This window comes from Notothenia rossii (genome assembly GCF_949606895.1).
Source record: "Notothenia rossii genome assembly, chromosome: 6".
Taxonomy (NCBI): domain Eukaryota; kingdom Metazoa; phylum Chordata; class Actinopteri; order Perciformes; family Nototheniidae; genus Notothenia; species Notothenia rossii.
The window spans coordinates 75,202,165-75,222,158 of record NC_136909.1 but is presented as its reverse complement, the minus strand read 5'-3'; the positions used below and the strand labels follow the sequence as shown (position 1 = coordinate 75,222,158).

Genomic DNA, 19,994 nt, shown 5'->3' with positions numbered 1-19,994 from the left:
TTACCAAGCATCTCGATTTTATGGCGAAACATTCACATATCCCTGACACGACGGCAAAGAGAGATACCTGATATGATGTCCTTCGCTCATCCACTGTCATCGTCTCCATGGAGATATACGAGCCAATGCGATTCCAATGCTATTCCTACCCATCACTGTGGATCCCTGTTGATTGACAGTCTGACAGGTGAAAGTGATGGAGCAGCTAATAGCATGTCAGTTAACGTAAATCAAGACTAATGCCAGCCTCAAAGGATAAGCGGATTGGCGGTGTGACTTGGACCGTGGGGTCACCGACCCTTCCGCAGGGTGGGGATTGGTAAAATACAATAAACATTTATCTCAGGGTCCCCATGGTGATAGTCAAGGTCAGGCACTGGGTCTCCTGCAATTTCACAGTACCTGTCTATTGTATATACACCGTAAAGTGGAGAAGTGACATGCATACCACTGATCCTTCTCATGCTTTTTGATGTGGTTGTACAGTATATACATTCTTTTTAATGAATTGATAGCTATTATCTGTTTTAAATGGAAGTTCTCAGATCTGAGGCGTATAGGCCTCACCAACATCAGCTTTTTTTAAATGAGCCATGAGGCCCTTTATGAACATTTTTCAGCCAGTAATGTAGTAAGTAATCGTTTTTAGTACGTTTTTGTTTTTATTTTTTATATCGAGTGATTTACGTATGTTTGTGCTCTTCCAACTGGTTTAAAGAGGGCAGGGCTCTGTAAGCAAAAAGTGATGTCATAAACATCGGGATGAAGATATATTTATAAATGGGATGACTTGTTGTGCCTGTATCTTAATCATTATAAAGCGTATGACATATAATAGTTTTTAATTACATTTTTTTAAACATAATATACTAGAAATTCTTTATAAAAATATTTTTGACATACTCTGATCTTTTTGGACATACTATGCATTTTTTCATAAAACTTTGACATCCTATACTTTATTACATTTTTGAAGACATACATTTCATTGAGTATTTGTATTAATTTCTATACTATGACTTTATTCATGACTTTTTCACAACAAAATATCATATTACTTTTTTCTTTCATTTATTTTTTACAAACTATACAATGACATTTTTTCATTACGTTTTTTTATATACTATGACTTTTTCATGGAATTTTTAAGATGGACAATAATATGACTATTATTACTATTGTATGACATTTCATATGACTTTTCTATGGACAAATATATTATGATGAGATTATTAATAAAACCTTATGGTATAAAATACTATTCCTTTTTTTAAATATGAAGTCAAATGACCTACGTTGTTATCCTAAATACATGTATTATAGATGTTCTTACTCTGAGGATTGGAACGTTACTAAGGGAGCACAATAACAGAAGAAAACATTTCTTTGTGATTCAAATAAAACAAACAGGAGAGTTTCCAGGTTTAGAACACAAATACATCCATTTTAATTTGAGAAAATACAAAAAGAAACCATGTACAATCTATGTACAAACTTTTTGTACAAGACAGTATATTTATCAGCAGATGATATTTGACGGAGTCAGGTAGATCAACTCAGCACCATCAAATAATCCTTGTATCCGTCATATTCAGAACACATCCAAACTAATTAGACTGCTATGTCAAACTCCTATTTGCTGCGATGATGATCTGTGTATTTACGCAAAAGCAATGTCCTGAATTCTTTTCCTGAACTGATAGGCAACCAAAAAAATAAACAAAAATTGCAACTTTTCTTTAAAAAAACAACAAAAAAATTGCTGAATGCAATTTTAATGTATTGTTAAGACTTGAGACCCACGTCCCATCCCAATAAGTAGTATATGTTCTATTATATCTAGTACAATTCCCAGCAAATAAGTTATTATATCCATCCTTTACAGCAAAAAATAGATTAACAAAAATAATGCAACATACTGTAACAGTAACGTATGACGCATCATAGTCTTTGATTTGTTCAGTGGACACAACACATGTGATGTTACAGGCATGTGCCCCTATGTGCATCTTTCAGTCATCCATATCTAACTACACTACATAACACAACCTGATAACCCAGCACACAGTGGAGACAATGTGTGTGGTTTGACAACTGGGGCTGCTATCTGTGGGCCCCAGCTGCCTCTCAGGCTTCCTGAATGCCACTTTTCGCTATAGTGGGACTTTATATGGGCCCTCCTCTTGACCTTTTGCGCTGCCTGGCACTATACTGGCATGGAGGCATTGATGGCTTGGATGTTCTCCATGCCAGTATAAGAGACCGTTCTCACAGTGGAAAACACTTGGACTCAGCTCCCTCAGAGTGAGCTTTTGTCCCTGAATGACTGAAGGATGCTTGCTAAACTAAACTCTTCATGGCACTTCAAAAAACACTCTAAAAAACTTTAGAGGTATACAATGCAAAAACCTAAAACATCTAATAGAGACATATGACAAGGTTTAGGAAGGAGAGACATCTCAGTCCAGTGTTATGAATAATGCCAGTCTGAATGAGTCGCACGGTGATGGTTCAGATAGAAAAAGCACAGTAATCAAGTGTTATGAAAACAAATGGTGCATTACTTTGTGAGTTTCTTGTTAATGCCAGTTTGCAGCATGTACCGTTTTATTTCTGAACAATGCTATATTTAAGTAACTCATAAAATACTCTGTAAACAAAAAAGAAGCAGTTGTGACAGATGACATGCTGAAAAAATGGAATGTAAACCCTGTAAAAATGCAAAGTAATAAAAACAGGAAAATTAAGGGATGCTCTCTCTTTTAAAAACCTCTGCTGAATTGGTGCTACCTTACGTCTTAGTGATGGCTGATTAATCAGATCAAATTTCTATGTTTCTTACTAGAGTACTTTCCCAGAAGAATCCAGGATCTTTCCTTTTCAAAATAAACATTTTGTCTTTTTTTGTTAACATAACAATCAGTTTGTCGATTCTATGTATAAGTCACTGCCATTATCAAATGTTAATAGTTCCTTACTGTTCAGGCTAGCAATTATGCCATTAAGAACCCAATTAAACATACATTTTACTCACATATATTTTGAAAAGAAATCTATATGCTACAAAGTGTGACAACGATGTAATCACAGTTCAAAAGTTCACTTTAGGACGATGTGTATGAGGCTTCAGTAAAGTTGCACCACACCCAAAAGACGGATATTGAAGCTCAGATCATTTTGTTTGAAAAATAAATGTGGTTTATATAATGGGTGAATTCAATTTACACAAACATATTAAGCACAATATTATGTTCTTTTTCCAAATGTTTTTTAGATTTACTTTAACTTTACAGCATCTAGAGGAGAATCACCGCATTAAACAGACAGCTTCTCACTGTCATATTTAAAATGATATTATGTGGAAAACACAGGCACACTGTGCTTTAGTGCACACACTCTTCCTCATCACGAGGGACCTAATTTAGGTCAAACAATGAAGGTCATTCAGTTCTGGCCTGCGCACAGAGGGAGCGACTCCATTATCTTCTTGTTATTATTACCACTCTGATCTGCTCTTCAGCTAACTACAACATTTACCCCCTAACACATCATTACTGTTCACCTTTCTTTCTTTCTTTCTGCGTGTTCACAGCCAGGGATGCCTAGTATCGGACACATTATTTTGTAGATACCACTCATCTGTTGCGACTAAAAGAGGTTCCAGGTGTGACTTAATCTATGTCTGCAAGGACTCAACAGAGCTGAGCTGCCAGGCTGAAGATGGTGGTTTCACAATGCAAGCTAGTCTAAGCTTTATTGGCTCCAGAGTGATGCAGTTTGTTATCGAGGGGCAGGACGAAAAATAAACATTTTGTTTTAGTATGATGTGAAAAAATGTTGATATAGTCAAACACAATATTCTTTGATATGTAATTGTAATAAAGATATTATTTGAGTCTTTTTTTCTCTCCCATAGTACTCTTACATGTTTATTCTATAGAAAAATAAGTATAAATCGATTATGTTTATGGATACAAAATAATTATGTTTAAATGTATAAGTCCACTTACATATTTGCATGATATTTATGTATCAGGAGTACAAGGCTCAAGCCTCCATCCTCCATCTCTATCACATCTGGGTTTGGATCCGTATGGCCGAAACAAGTGCAAAATACACGCTCGTGTTGTCACAGGCTAGCATAAAGAACACTGGTTCCTCGTCAGTATCCTTATTGGCAGTCTGTGGTATTGTTGCATTTCACCCCAACTATTTTTGAGCATTTCCCCATGTTAGAGGAACGGACATAGCAGCTTAACTCCTGAGAGTTTTGAGGCGTGTGACATCTGGATTGGCTACAGAGAACATCCAAGCTCTTTACTGCCTCTGTGCCAACCCTGTGCCAGGCAGCATTGATCAAAGGAGGACCCATTGATGCCCACTTTATGCGACATGTGGCATTTCCTTCCTCAGACATTGACTTTTTGTAACAGACATAACATTCAGAAAAATACACCACTCTTCGTTGTGATCCCAAATTCTGCCGCAGTTTTCACGGCAAAACGTTAACGGTGGGCACGCAGCTGCTGTCCGCATTAGCTCAAGGATAGTTGGGGAATTTGGTTTGTTTTTGATGCAACAATATCATTTTAGTTTTAGATCCAAACCCATCTGACTCATCTACTGTTTGTTTTTCTACCATGACTTTCATTTTAGAGCAAAGATCCCACATGCTGCTCCTCTAAAAGGTGCACCAACACATACAAAGCGATGGAACAGATGATCACGACGAGTGGCTGTGATGCACACGCGCAGACACACACACACACACACGCACACACACACACACACACACACACACACACACAGCGTGCATATAATGTAAATGCTCCTGAATGCATGAAGCTAAGGGTAGGTTGTTTCAAATCCTTCCCATGTTTTCAGGTTGATCAACTGCACTGTATCCGTTATAGAGGGGGCTCAGGCACATATCATGCGATAGGAGCTTAAAACAGAGTCACAGGCTTCATGATCGGACGTATCAGCAGAAGACATTTAGGTACAGGATTCTCCTTAGTCGGCACACACCAACACCGCACTTCGAGTTTTCAGACTACTGTTTTGCAAGACGATTTTCTTCTGCAGGACTGGAATGCTCTCACTTAACATGACAAGTCAACGGTGAAGTAGCAAACCTTAAGCAATGACATGATGTATAACAACCTAAGAAGATTAGTATGCCTTCAAAGCCAAGCAGCCCTCCTCCCTCTTCTTTCCTTCCGTCATCTCCTCAGCGACATTTTATTGAGGGGGAATCTGGTGGTTCCAGTTGTTCCGACAAAAGAAACTTGTTCAGTTTTAGTGCAAATAGAACAGAAGCAGACAGGAGATATGAAGTCGGTGAACCCAGCTGGATAGACGTAATGCATCTGGGCGGATCTTTGGGAGATGATATGATCAGTTTATCGCCGCAACCCTCATCCTCCAAGAACCAGTCACCTTAGCAATGGAGTCTGGTCACACGAAGAGGTGAACTATTGCAAAGAATTACAGGAAGTACTCTCTTTTTTTTGTCAACTCTTAAAATAATTCCAAAAAGTGCTAGGGGGAAGGGGCTGTACAATCGTTATTTGATTGTCATTATGTACATCACTATGGATACATTAATAAATAAAACAAAGTCCAAGATCATGGAAGTAACATTAAAAGGTATACACATAGGAGGTCCCTTTCCACTTTGGGTTTCTGTCCAACCCCTGATTTTAACAATGAGTGAAGAGAAATGTGTCAGTCTTCAACATCCCTGTCACCATCATCATCATCATCACCATCAATCCTCCATGGGTGATCTTCTATCTCCTTTGAAAGAGCGTACAGATGTCTGGTGGGTCAGCAAGAAAACCCTGTGTTCAGCATTCATCTTCAACTTCTCTGATCGGTGGAATCAGACTACTAGTGGATTTGTATTGGTTGACTTGGTTGGCCATGTGAGTGCTCATGGGCTTGATCTGAATGTTCCGTGGGTATGCATTTTCTGGTTCATCTGTAAACCATTTCTTTTCTGGAAGCGAGGGAGGAAGAAGAGAAGACAGAGTTAGTTTGAAAAGTAAGGAACTTTGGATGACTTAAAAACCATACTGCCTCAGTTTAAGTGGTACATTTGCATGGCATTCTTTGTGATTAGCATCAAACTTTGAGGTCCAGGTTTAGTCGGTTTTCTGGAGCACTGAGCCATTTTGACATTTACAGTGGGATTGTGTAATCAAATACAGATGTGTAAATTGATTGATAGATTAATTTCTGAAGTATTCAATTTTAAATAACTTCATCATATGGGTATTTTTTTAGATCTTTATTATTATTGGGTCATGTCTCCCACATAACAAAAAACTCACTTCCTCTTCCATTCTAGCAAAGCAGACACTCAAATGTGTACAGATTTTGAGATTTCTGATGCCATCTCAATACAATATAGGATCATTTAATTTAGATTGTGTTGCTCATAGCAACAGTGTCTCCCATTTTCAATGGAACTGCTTTGTATTCTTTAGCTCTTAAACTGGTTCAATGGATTATCCAAACTAGTTTCTCATCGAGGTGTCAAGTGACATTACATTTGACTATTAAGTCAATGCAAAGATGCAAGAGCAGGGCCGAAACAGACGTGAGTTTGCATTGGGATGCACAAAATGCGTTTCAAAATCCCCATCATTTAAAAAAAAGAAGCTTATCTTGAGGCTTTCTGACTCCATTTGGCGCATGTATACAGACAAAGGAAAAAGACTGGAGGAGAATAATCTGAAGGGCTTGAGTTTTTGTTGAGTTCTGAAACAAGTATGTTGCTAGCTAACTACAGCTAACATCTTTGAAGTCTGCGAATAACCTTTTAGTTTTAGTTTTGTTTTTCAAATGTGTGCAATCACTGGATTTTATTTGACTTAATTTGAAGGGAGACCATGTTGCTGGGAAGTAATGTCATTGTAGATATTTTACGAGTAATTTCCCATACTTTGAGCACCACAATCAATATTCAATGTTGTGGAGGTGGAGGCAGAAATCTAGTATTTGAATAGCTACTTATCACACATAGTGTTATACACAAAAAATATGTTTTTTTGGAGCTGGCCCTTTTAGCTGCCTTACACATGATACTATATCTTAAATGTGTACAATCATGCTTAAAGTTAAATATGGTATGGAAGAACTTTGGAATATTTGAATATGTAATTTCCATGTCATGTTTAAAGTGGACCTATCATGCTATATTTGAATAATATAGTGTAGGACCATACCTATATAAGGCATATTTATACTTTTAATTTTTCAAAATACCAAACAGATCATGCATTTTAGCCATTCCTCATTTCACTCAATTCAACACTGTCTTTGCATGGGCTGATTCTGTGAGAACAGCACCATCTACAGGCCTGGCATATGTACTACAGCGTCTCCAGCGCTTTCGAACGGCAATGTCCGTCGCTGTCTCCTCCTGATTGGTGGAGTTGGCCCAATAGAGATAGCGCCACTTCTGTGATGTCACAGAAGTGTTCAAATCTGGATCAGTCTGAATCAGATCCGTTGCAGCCCCTTTTTAAGACGATTTGGGTATGGAGGAAAATAGAGAGGGTTGTGTTTCCTGACACTTGGTGAGTTCCCTGGAACACCGGGGACACATATTCATGTATAAAAGACGTACAAATGTGCATTTTGCATGATAGGTCCCTTTTAAGTAGGCTATGAAAACACTATTTTTGAGCAAAGGGAACGGTGTATACCAGGTGTCAGAAGTTTGTAACCTCTTCACAGGTATCTGAAATGCCATTCAAGATGTCACTTCTGTTGGGTGAAGTTCAAATTGTCAAATTGTAACTTTGCTATGTGGAGCAGACCATGTGTGTGAGAATGTACGTGTGTGTGTGTGTGTGTGTGTGTGTGTGTGTGTGTGTGTGTGTGTGTGTGTGTGTGTGTGTGTGTGTGTGTGTGTGTGTGTGTGTGTGTGTGTGTGTGTGTGTGTGTGTGTGTGTGTGTGTGTGTGTGTGAGCAAGCTTTAGGCTGGGGGGCCATGTGGTACAGCACAGGCATTTGATGTGAAGAATTGTGCCCGAGGTTAAGCAAGATGTCTGCCATCTCTCTCCAGAGTATGCTGCTGATACGGTGAACTTAAACCATCACATCAGGTGCACAGGGTGGGAGGGAACTTATAGACTCATATCCCCCTTCAATTTAAACTTTAGATTGGTCACACCTCCCACTTTCTTGGTGTGACTGATGGCACAGGGCTGGACACACTTTCATAAAGTTCTGTGAAAAAGTAGTAGTCAGCGATTGGCTGCATCAGGGGGATTTGAATCAGTCTGACCTACATGTGAGCTATGATCTGAGTATGTTCAGTCAGGCAACAAGTGGTGCATTTATTCTGATGCTGGTCAAATTATAACCTACTTTACTCAAATAGAGAACACATAATACATTTCAAGGTATGCTACAGTCATCTAATAGCATTCAATAAGAGGGAAGATGTGGAAACACACAGACCTCTCACACAATGCAAACCATCTCAAGTTGAAATAAATCATAAAGACGCATGATAAATGATGAAAAGAAAAAGGGAAAAAAAGGATTTGTGTGGAGGAGAAAATAACTCATATCATCAAGTGAATGACTGAGGTAAAGGCATAAAGAAAAAGGGGGGTTTGGTCTCAACCTCATGCAATGTGGAGATGGTCCTGATCATGGCAGGGAGGAGGCAAGAGCAGCAGCAGACATTTTGCTTTCCAGATGAAAGCAAAACTTAAACTGAGGCATGGTTTACTTAACATCTGAAGAACATACTAAATAAAACAAACTCGCCTCGTCATAACAACATCCACAGAGGAAATAGTTATGACCAGGACCCCAGGTAAAGGTTGCTAAGTCATGCAGAATCGTTAACTTGCATACCTTGGCCCATTCTATTCATCCTTGTTGCACTTCAGAAAAAAAGGCAAGTAATCTACTGTAAGTAAGTAGTATTTACAGTCAATACACAACTGACAAATGACTACCAGTCTAACTAAGGCTTACATATTATTTCTACTATAGTATTTAGGCTAGATCATACATCTTTATTTTAAGATGTATTGAGGAATAATTATCTACCATTGAAAGATTCCTTTACGTGCATAAAAAATCTGCATGCTTTTTAAATAATGTCACAATTCCAAAATACTTCATTCTCCCATAAATAAAATGCAAAGTTTATCTTTTTGGGGGGAGAATAAGAAGTATATAACATGTAGGTAATCATATTTCGAACTATCCTATTATTTTATAATAAACAGAACAGGAAAGAAGGCTTCCAACATGGACATGCAATAAAAAGCAGTACAAAAGCACAAACAAAATATCAACACTGCTAATGAGGAATGGTTTCATGAGTAACAGCTTATAAGTAATGTAAGCCAAATGTGCTTTATAGTAACTACAGTGGGTAAATCATAAAACATTACATCCATGATCAAGGCGTACTGATCACGTTTGTTAAATAGGCACACATATCCAACGCACAACAATTAATAAATCACTACACATTAAAAAGAGTGAGAGACAAACACTAAATATTACGACAGATACAACAGGTAGACTGAACAACAAACTGAATGTGTGTTGTGTGATGTCAATATATCTGTCTGTGGTTGAGGCCTTAACTGAAAGCTTGTTTCCAACCACAAAGGCTGTGCCATCTAAACAAGTGGTTTTACTGTTTACAATGCCACAGACTTAATTAGTAAGAAAAGACTCTCTACAGTCTTTGACTATGATAAATGAACTTTCCACAAAGCGGGTTTACCATTTTGTTCATGTCATGTTATGATTGCTGTGATGCGAGAGTGAATACCACATGCAGATGATTATGAAGGAAACGTACAAACACCGAGCATCGACGCAGAGCACAAATCTCACAAACAAACACACACAACACACAGTATTTATCAGCGCATGTGTCACCGCAGTCTGCACACAAACACACACACCAGGTCAGGTTTAAAACACTTAACATGCAGGCTAATACTCTACAGGCCACTTTAGTGTACGTACTTCTGTTTGTCGCGGGGCTCCCTGGTCTTACTGCTGCGGTTCTGCCGGTTGGAGGCCGGGATGGAGTGGACGGAGGAGCTCTTTTTGCTGGAGGAATGGGAGGAGTGGGAAGAGTGGGACAAGTTTGTTCGGGACTGGCCTGCGTTGTGGTCAAACTGCATCAGGCAGAAGATCAGGTCTGAGGGCACCAGCTCAAACTCATACGGTGGGTTCGTGATCACATATCTGCCCAGAAAACAAATGATAGGGAAGATTAAATGTGTATAATACTTAAGGGGAGGCTTTAAACAGAGAAGGATACATCAAAGACAGAAAGGTATGCTGTATATCGAGTACGCTTAATCCCTAAAACATTAAAAGGAGGAATATGAATAGATGTATGAGAACAAATGGATCAAAACTAAGGAGCTCAGTATTGCACAGTATTTACTTAAGGACGTTCAGAGACTTTTTAGAATTTCGTTGTAACTAAAAACACTGTATGTGCATGTGGAAATGATAAAGCAATTCATTGTATACAATAAAGAGAACAATTACTGCAATATTCATTATATTTAATACATGTTTTGTCAATAAGGAACAACATTTTAATTACATTTCATAGATGTATTCATTACAATACAACATAATAATAGTATAATAATCATGAGGCAATGCCATGTATCATTTGAATAATGGGTTTAAATGGAGACATCTATGTCTGTTAAACAGTACGTTATTTATTTTGTTTAACAATTAAGGACCATACTGATACGTTTTGAGCAATTTGTACTTGACTTGCAGTTATCTAAATGTTTATATTATAGTATATGATTATCATTGGGTAATATATATTCAATACACGTCCAGGTCAATGTCAAAGTATTATCATTAGTCTCTTTTTTAAGTTTGTATTTTATTATTGAATATCTAAGACACACATTTTAGATTGAATTAGTTTAAAGAACATTTTGACACAGATGAAAGGCAGTGTTTGTACCGCTTTGTGCACGGGCTCGGTCCATTGATGTGAGCGTCTCTTAATCTGTAGATTCCAAAGCACAGCATGTTGTACGTCTTCAGCGCTTTACAGAATAAGTCCCCATAGCAGCCGCCGTCCTGATGAACAACAGAACAAAGACACCATCAGTGAGGTCTGTGTGAGGAACTGCATTGGTGGCAGTTCATGTAATTCTCTGTAAAGTTGTAGGGAAAATGCAACGTTCTGCATTGCTGAGGGAATCTTGTGAGCAAATGCAAACTGTTGGCAATGTAGACTGCAACAATATGCAAGGTTATTTGCTAATTCAATACAAATGATGCTATAATTCATCCAAGAAACAAATAAATACAGCATTGCAAGTTGTGAGTACAAATAACCAAAACCTGAAAATACGAAGTTGGAACCAATCGAATTTGGAATTTCTTTGATGGTGTTATTGTCTTCTCTAAAGCCATCTTCCTTCTCCACCCACTAAGGCCTGCTTTCCGTGATCACTGTTCTTCACATTGGATTAAGAGACGTGAGGAGCGGAGGCGGCCCGATGTGTGCTGCTGGGTACTGCCAAAACGTGTCATCTTCGCTTAAACATCCACTTACCCCCAAGTCTGCAAAAGGCCCGTCGTAGAGGGCTAGCTGGGCGACGCGACACCTGTCTCTGTTGGCCAGTGTCTGCGGTGTGCTGTATCCTCCTCTGAGAGCGTTCTCCTCAGCCAACAGGGCCTCCAGCTCTGGTGTGGCCCCCCCTGTGACCAGCGTCCGAATCAGTGTGAGGATGTTATCATTGAAGTATGTCTGGGGAGAAGAGAGAGGGATATCAGTGAGCAGATGCCGGTAGAGTCACAAGTAGGGAGGTGGTAGATGAGGGAGAAAAGCAAAGCCCATATAGTGACCCTCAGACCCTCGTCTTTTCACATAGTGATGACTGTGAGGGGAGGAGAAGACTATAGAAAGACTATAGAGGGCTCTGGCAGTAGCTTCTAATGTCTTGTTTTAAAAAAAAAAAAGATATATATATATTTGCATTTACCTCTATTGGTATGAGGCTTTGCAAATAGCTCTGCTTTTATCTGCTCAGGGTTTTGGAAAAATGTCTTTGAGACCCCTTTCTACACACAAGATACATTTCTGTTACTTTTGAAAATAGTAAGACCTCTCTGTACTGTTTTAATTAGAACACATTTCTAAGAAGCAATTCTTTTAACACCAGACCGTTCGACTAAATCAAAGCAAGACATTTCGCTGCTGAATTCTATAAATGTTTTTTTTTCAGGTTGGATGAGGCAGCAATCTTGAGACGGTTTTATTGGATCAGATTTTTTAAAACATCTCAATGCCTGATGCATGAACATCAGAGCTTAGTGAGGTATTATTTATTTTTAATAACACCCCTTAAGTTATTCATTGAAAATGTATTTTATAAGGTTAAGGTAGAATGTCCATAAATCTATCAAATTTAAGAGAGACATGATATTTTGATAATCACAGTATTGTAGGATCATTCCGTTAAATAAAACAGTTACTATTCTTTCCTCTAGCATCACTGATCTACACGCTGTATGGTGTCTGCTTCTGAAACAGCGATTTGACTGCTCTCTGCGGGTGTCAGGTTCTCTTGTCCTTCAAGCCGATCAGGAACTGCTTTTCGGCGTGTGAAGACAGCCGATGTCACTCCGCAGCGGGGCCAGAGTGGCAGCTCCTCTCCCCGGGCCCCTGACAGGCCTGCAGAGCCTCATGATGGATGAGCACTGTCCATTAGCTGGCTTCACCTCTGACCAGTGCCAGACTACAGCTGACGCCTGCTCTACTCCCCGCTCAGCTCCGCTCTGAACGCCCCTCTAACCCCTCACTCACAGAGAAAGCTGCTGGAATTAAGCCATCACAGCACCGAGGGGAAAACCACAGTTGGGCATGAAAGAGGGGAGTGGAAAAATGAGGTGTAGAGGAGGATTCTTTTTTATCTCCCAAGCTCCCCCTTTATAATTTCTCCAGTGCAGCAATGACATTGTCAAGATGAGAGAGTGTTCCTCTGGCTTGTTACTTCCAAGCTTGTGCCATCACCATTACACTAACCTTCAACACTTTCTTTGTTAAAGGATCTATTAAGGCTCTTGAAAGTTGAATTTATAATGTTAATGTCAATGGAGGTGGCAGGCATGGGCGATGAATGCAGTATACATTTCATTTACCAACTTCTGCCTACTTAAAATGCCAAAATCGTGCATCCACTATCCTCCTTTTTCTCTACTGGGTAAGCATTCAATCTCACAGATGGCCATTAGCTTTCCTTTAATGTTAACTACTGATATGTCTCGCAATCATTTTTTTATTTTTCTAACAATTAAGTTGAGTATTTGAAAACAATTTTCTAATTGAATGTGAAATAACGGAAAAACAGCGGTATAAACACCAACAAAGGCAAAAGAAAACTGAGGAATTCACTAGATTCTGGGTTTCTGGGGTCCGACTCAGTTCTGCTCATCTTTTTCCGCATGCTAAAGTTTCTACAAGTGCAACAACATAAAAGTATTACCCGGTAGGCACAGCTATGTACTTTGCATGAAACCTCTCTCTACCTTCTATTATTGTGAAGACTCAGTAAGAGCATCCAAACACACAATTTGTAATCTAAAAAAAATGGTATTGAAAAGCACTAAAGTGTGTTTGAGAACTCACCGCGCTCATCAGGGAGTCGAGTACACTGACAGCGAAGGCAGTGCCGCAGGCAAAGGGCTGAGTGAGGTACAGCTCCGTGTCTGGGTCGTCATCATCGTCTTGGTCCAGGAACTGAACGTTAGAGTCGTTCACTGAGAGACGGGAGGGGGAGAGTTAGAGACGGGCGCGGTGAAGAGGCATTAGCCTAAACACACACCCAGACACTAACACACCTGAGGGTTTATTGAGAGTTACATTTGAAAATATTTGGATATATTGTAGTATATAAGTAATGTAACAAAACCGTCTCAGGTATATTGGTATTGATCAAGTCTGGCAATATAATGTAACAACAGATGCACATTATATTTTGCTAACACACCTGTGCACATATTTCTTTAATAAAAGATTAAAACTTACATTTTTCTTAAAAAATGTTTACAGGTTTTTGACCTACAGTATGAACTGATTTACCGATAATCAGTTTACAATTAAACTATATTTTATTTATAATATCTTATTTTTTGTCTAATAGTCTGTTTAAAAATTAACTAAATATGTTATCTATCATTTGTAATTTTTTGTCAACAATTTTTTAATAGTTTTGTTTATGTTCATGGACTATACGTTTGTTTGGATTTTTTTGTGGAATACTTCCAAATATTGAATATTGAATGTATTGTATATCACATGCAGGGTGCATTTTATACATTAAGACAAACCACACATAAAAGAGAAGAGTCTTTTTTTTGCATACACAGTGATAACCATTGTCGAAGTCCTTAATTCTGAATAATTCATACATTTATCCTGCATTAGTACATTAGTAGCCACTGTATCTTGATATTTTGTAAACACACCAATTCTCAGTCAAGACACAATGTCCAGTCGGTGGGTTGAGTAGCCAGATAACATAAAGGACATTATCTTTTCTCAGAAAAACGTCAACTATTTCTCGTTGTATCCAGTATATAAAAGAATCGAGACTTCAACAATGGCTAATATGTCACTTGAGAAAATCATGCACTTGTAAATTCATGCTTTTCAGAGTTTTCCTTGATAAATGTGTTTTTTCACATCATCACCTTCAGAAAAAAATCATCTCAAATATTTACCTTTGCTCTGAAATTCAAATTAAAGTCTGGTAACAAAACACACTTCCTATCTCATGACTAATAATAGCCAGGATCTGCTACCAAAGAAACATTTAAAATGAAAATAAACCCAAACCAAAATAACAAAGATATGTTTTGTTTCTCAAGTATGGTGTATATATGGCATAATTGGTGCACTAAAAAACATAGTGTTCCCCAGTGTGAGCCTTTTTTCTTAGATTGTGTTTCTGTCAACAGTGGGCAGGGTGTATGAACTTGAAAAAAAAAGCATCACACAAGTTTTGTTTGACTCCTCTGTTATCTGAGCTTTAGAGATATGGTCTGGGAGGGAAAAAAGAAACTGGAAAATACATTTAAAAAATAAATAAACAGCCTAAAAGATGGTTTGATCTTGAGTTTGTTGTTTTTGAATCTGATTTCTGCTCAGGCTTCCTGTGCGCTATGGAACAGAAATGTCAGTCAAAGAGACAAGAGGCTGACGCAAACGGGCCTGGGCCAAAGGATTGAAAATGTGTGTGTGTCTGCGTGTCTGCGTGTCTGTGTGTGTGTGTGTGTGTGTGTGTGTGTGTGTGTGTGTGTGTGTGTGTGTGTGTGTGTGTGTGTGTGTGTGTGTGTGTGTGTGTGTCTGTGTGTCTGTGTGTCTGTGTGTCTGTGTGTGTGTGTGTGTGTGTGTGTGTGTGTGTGTGTGTGTGTGTGTGTGTGTGGAGAAAGAAGGGGGGTGAGGGGCAGGGGGGTTGTTGCTATGAAAACAGCCACAAGGACAGACTGAGCATGATCAAAAGCCTAGCTAGGCGCTGCAAAAGCAACTGGAGGAAGACATTTTTTTTTTTTTTTTTAAAAGGAGGCCAAAACAAGACAGTCAATTTCAACCAGAACGGAGAATAGAAATGTGTTCGAAATGAAGCCATGGGAGCAGCAAGGGCCTTGACTGCAGCCAGATAAATCAAGACAAGCTGATGAGGAGGAGCAGAGCGGCGAAGCGAGAGAACAAACGGCAGCAGAGGACAAAGGCCCGGCTTACCCAGCTCTGTTATCATTTGTATGTTGGTTCCACTTTTTTTTCTCCTGACTGAGTGAAACCAATGGCACTAGTTTGCCATGTATAGCTAATGGTGATGAGACAGCGCAGGGAAGGGAAGACATGGTGTCCTTACTGAAACAGTTTCAAAGACTGCAATAAATGCCTTTTGCTGTCTCAGACCACTCGTGTCAACCCTGGGATTTACTCCGAGACATTCATGGTTGTCCGGTATCTAAAAGTAAAGCATCCTGGATTAGAGTGCAGTGGATACAAAGCCAGAGCTGTCAGGCCGCTATACCACTACAACAACAATACATTATTTCACGGCAAGACAGTGAAAGGGATAAAGAGGGTTTTATCCATAAACACACCTACATGTACTATACAGTATGCCACGCACACAAAATAGGTCATGCAACTCGTGTTTTTATGTTCCAACTAGACTTTAATCTGCTCCTGGCGCTGTAGACTGAACATATGACAATGTAATTACAGTACCGTTCCAAAAAGACATGCAACTGCTCCCTCCTTTGCACACAATACTGAAGCTTTCAAGCCCAGGATGGCAACCAATGTCTTCTACATGGATAGCATCTACTTCTGATAAGTACGTATGCGGTCAGCAGTCTAATGGCAAGCGCCTCTCTGCAGGTAATGGCTAGCCCTGTTACAAGTAACATTAGGTAGCTCCTTTCTCTTTCTGGCCTTTTCTTAGCTGGCCTCATGCTCCATTGCTCCCTAATTGGGTCAGGGGAGACAGAGTAGCCAGTCTCTGGTGCTTTAGAAGGCCCCTCAGAGATCTGAAAGTTTCATGAGTCCCCAGCACCAGTGGGAATACAGCCACTGCCATTGTTATTAATAAATGGACCCATTTTGCAACCAAGGCAGTTTTGTTTTTACCCTCCACCTTTTCACTCTCTTTCCCTTTTACCATCTCTTGTGCATTAGTGGACAAATGGCAGGAGATGTAACTTTAATCCTTAAAATGCCTGTGTGACATCCTCAAGTTACAGCTGTCCACAGTGTCCTCAGAGGACAGATATCATACAGGCCTTGCAGCTAACATTATCACCACTTGATAAAAAGCTAGCCTGATCAAATGATTCACAAAATGAACTTGATTTGGGCAAAGCTACCAGCACCATGAGAGTGAACCAGCACCATGAGAGTGAACAAATTCCACACCACACATTCCTCAAGCCCATTTGACCGTGAATGAGTTGGAACTTTTGGAAATAGCGTGACGAGTCTTGTATAATCAGCTTTATGTGTCTGCCAGTGAATTGGGAGTTGATCTGAGGTTATTGGGTATGGCATGCAATGTTTGCATTTGAGATGTGTGTTCATAAACTGCTTTACCTAGTTCTGTGATGATGGGGATGTTGGCTCCGGTGGTGACGGAAGCCTGACGCACAAAGCCATGTACTGGACTGCTGTCTGGAGATGACCGGTCCATTCCAGGAGGCGTGAAACCTGAAAAATACACATAGATTTATAGAATTTAGCAAATATATAACGGGCCGGCAGTAAGAGAGATACAAGGTTTGTAGTAACTTCTTAAATCTTCTTATATACCAACATGGAATTACTAAATTGCCACTGAAACCCACACGATACCTTTCACTATGCCTTCAGAGAATGTGGAAAGGAAATACAACCTACCCACCAAAAAGGTAATTAAAAAAAAAAACAATCAAATTAGATTGATAGGATTTAATGAATCTCTGTTTCTCGTCGTAATATTAATATTTATGTCAAAATCAATAAGCGATACATTTAAAATTTATTATATATAAATCTAATTGAGTCCAAATCTGGGATGGCAGTTACTGATGTGCAAAGTTAGTTGCTTTATCATGAGTTAAGCTGTTTTTGCTCTCTATTATAATTGGATTTAGCTACTACCTCATGTAATTCTTTGGGTTACATTTAGTAACTGAATTACAAAGATGTCAGTTCATCAAAATGGATATTTCTCAATAGAACAACTGGGGGAAAATCAAGCAAGTCTCATGAGCTAGCTTGATATAGCTCTCTTGTTGTTTTGTTGATAGCCTTTGGCAAATCGGAAGTGAAATTATGCAGTTTATGGCAGAATAATAGATGAAACACTTGACAACATGTAATATTCTGGTCAGCAGGCAGTATGGTCTGTTGCATTCTTTTTAGATTTAAAAAAAGAACAATCCAAGCAAAAACAAGTCTGATAAGTGTTTTACTGAAGAAGTATCATAAACAAAAGGATGTGACCTGGAACTCTGTATCAGTACCATTATCCATAGTGCATGTCAGCTCAGTCAGCATAAGGTTGTTGATGTGTGTTTTCTGTGTCATTCAATTGTGCGAATTGACAGAAAAAAGGAAGGATGGGAAGGCTAAGTAAACAAGGCACCTGCCTAAAAGTTGCAATACGGATACTGTGCTTTTAGGGGTCAGCTAAGACATATTTAGCATTCCCATCCTTCCATCAACGGGGAAGCATAAATTTTAGATGTTGTTCATTTTGTTACAATAAAATTGGCGAAGTGGATCCTGAAAACCTTTTATCGGAAATGGTGTGGCAGGGACCATGAAATACAAGTGCAAGTGACAGGAGTATGAATTCACATGACTTCACATTTTTGCATTTCCTCAAAGTGACAAGTAAACACCTTAAATCTGTAATGCTATATGCATAATGCATCAACTGTGTTTTGACATCCATCATTTAGTGCTGACTACAGCAAAATGCCAGTTTATAGTGCCACCACCAAGGAAAGATAATGCAGGGAATATATTCAGGTCACAAAGTTTTAAAAGGGTTGCAAATTTGCTATGCATGTGAGTGTGTGTGTGTGTGTGTGTGTGTGTGTGTGTGTGTGTGTGTGTGTGTGTGTGTGTGCCTTTCCTGTCAAGAAGCTCAATGAGCTGCTTACATTACAAAAGAGATCTTCCCGCCCTTTGCAACAGAAACGACACCAAATAGTTTAGTACACAGTAGGAAGCACACACTGTACTGAAGCATAGATAATCATAGCTCTTGTTATACCAATTATTGAACTTGGAAAAAGCAGAGGTTTGACACTTTGAGTCAACCAGGGAGCACAAGCTAAGACAGTGTGAAAAATCATTTTGTCGATGTCCATAAAGGATGATGTTTACTCAACTGGAGAGTGACAGCAAGTTTTTGGGATACGGTCTCTTAAACACTGCTCTTATTGTATCATAGTGAACATGCAGACAGCACGGAACTGTAGGAGAACAGCTTCTGTTTTGCACAGTGTGCAAAGTGACTGTTGGTGAGAACAGCAATACACGAGGCCTGCTGCTGAGCTGCTTTCAAAACCTGTTAGCTTACAAACAGCTCAGAAGTTGTGATGTGAACTGGTGAGCTCCAAACAGAGAGCTGTATGTCTTCCTAAGATGGAGTCAGAGTACTGCAACAATGTGCTAAAGCTAAAATGTGTCTATTTGCCTAATCATAGTTGTCCTCTAAATCAGAATTAATTCAAAAATGTATGTCTCTTTATGCAATTAAACAAGAAGGCAAAAAGAGTTACAATTGATCAATATACATTAAACTTATTTTCTATAGTAATTGGCTGTTTTAGTCATCCTGTACTTTATAAAATATAATTATCTTATTGAGAAATTACAATTTAGAAGCCAGGGTTTGAACAGTATCCGGATCACACACTATGTCTCCTCTACTGGCAGGATGTTGCTACTGTGAGATTGTCTGTTCCGCTAAAATATACAATAGACAAGTGAGATCTGGGTTACATACCCCCTTACCCCTGTAGCCCCCCGGGCACAGCTATGCTTTGCGGTTGACTACATGCTACAGCAGCCGTGAGAAGCTCTCCCCCAGGAAAGTGCATGTTTACTTATTCATTTGCACCTTCTTGTTTTAAATTCCACAGACAGTGTCTGAATGGGAGCATCGCTAGAAGGAAGGAATCCCCAAAGCAATACCTATGATACAATACTGGTGTCTGGATATGTGCGTCCTTGTGTATGCATGATTGCATTTCAGTGTGGTGTGTGTGTATGTGTTTTCTAAAGTGAAGTATTTATCACTGAAATGGGTGGTTGATGTAAGACCCAATTATTGATGACAATAGGCTCCATCCATCGACCCTGGGAGAGGATATAGGCTAGTGTGCTTCCATATTGAGGGTGGCTCTCGGTGAATACTGCTCCCCTGAGCGGCATGCTCTAAGATTTA

The 19,994-nt window shown here is 39.1% G+C and overlaps 1 protein-coding gene across 20 annotated transcripts in view; it reads right to left on the bottom strand.

Annotated features, from left to right (window-relative positions):
* Positions 1 to 1,415: 1,415 nt before the first annotated feature.
* LOC307043675 (calcium-activated potassium channel subunit alpha-1a) overlaps positions 1,416 to 19,994 on the bottom strand; it is a 136,464-nt gene continuing 117,885 nt past the window's right edge. For 18 of the 20 annotated variants that reach the window (XM_079688324.1, XM_079688337.1, XM_079688335.1 and 15 more), the window contains 7 exons: positions 17,147 to 17,260; positions 13,673 to 13,803; positions 11,597 to 11,791; positions 10,997 to 11,115; positions 10,018 to 10,242; positions 8,881 to 8,909; positions 1,416 to 6,001 (listed from right to left, as the gene is read on the bottom strand). In XM_079688324.1, the coding sequence (XP_079544450.1) occupies positions 5,850 to 6,001; positions 8,881 to 8,909; positions 10,018 to 10,242; positions 10,997 to 11,115; positions 11,597 to 11,791; positions 13,673 to 13,803; positions 17,147 to 17,260 (965 nt within the window). In that variant the 3' untranslated portion in view covers positions 1,416 to 5,849. The remainder of the gene's footprint in view (positions 6,002 to 8,880; positions 8,910 to 10,017; positions 10,243 to 10,996; positions 11,116 to 11,596; positions 11,792 to 13,672; positions 13,804 to 17,146; positions 17,261 to 19,994) is intronic. The other 2 variants (XM_079688338.1, XM_079688333.1) reach the window with 1 other exon arrangement.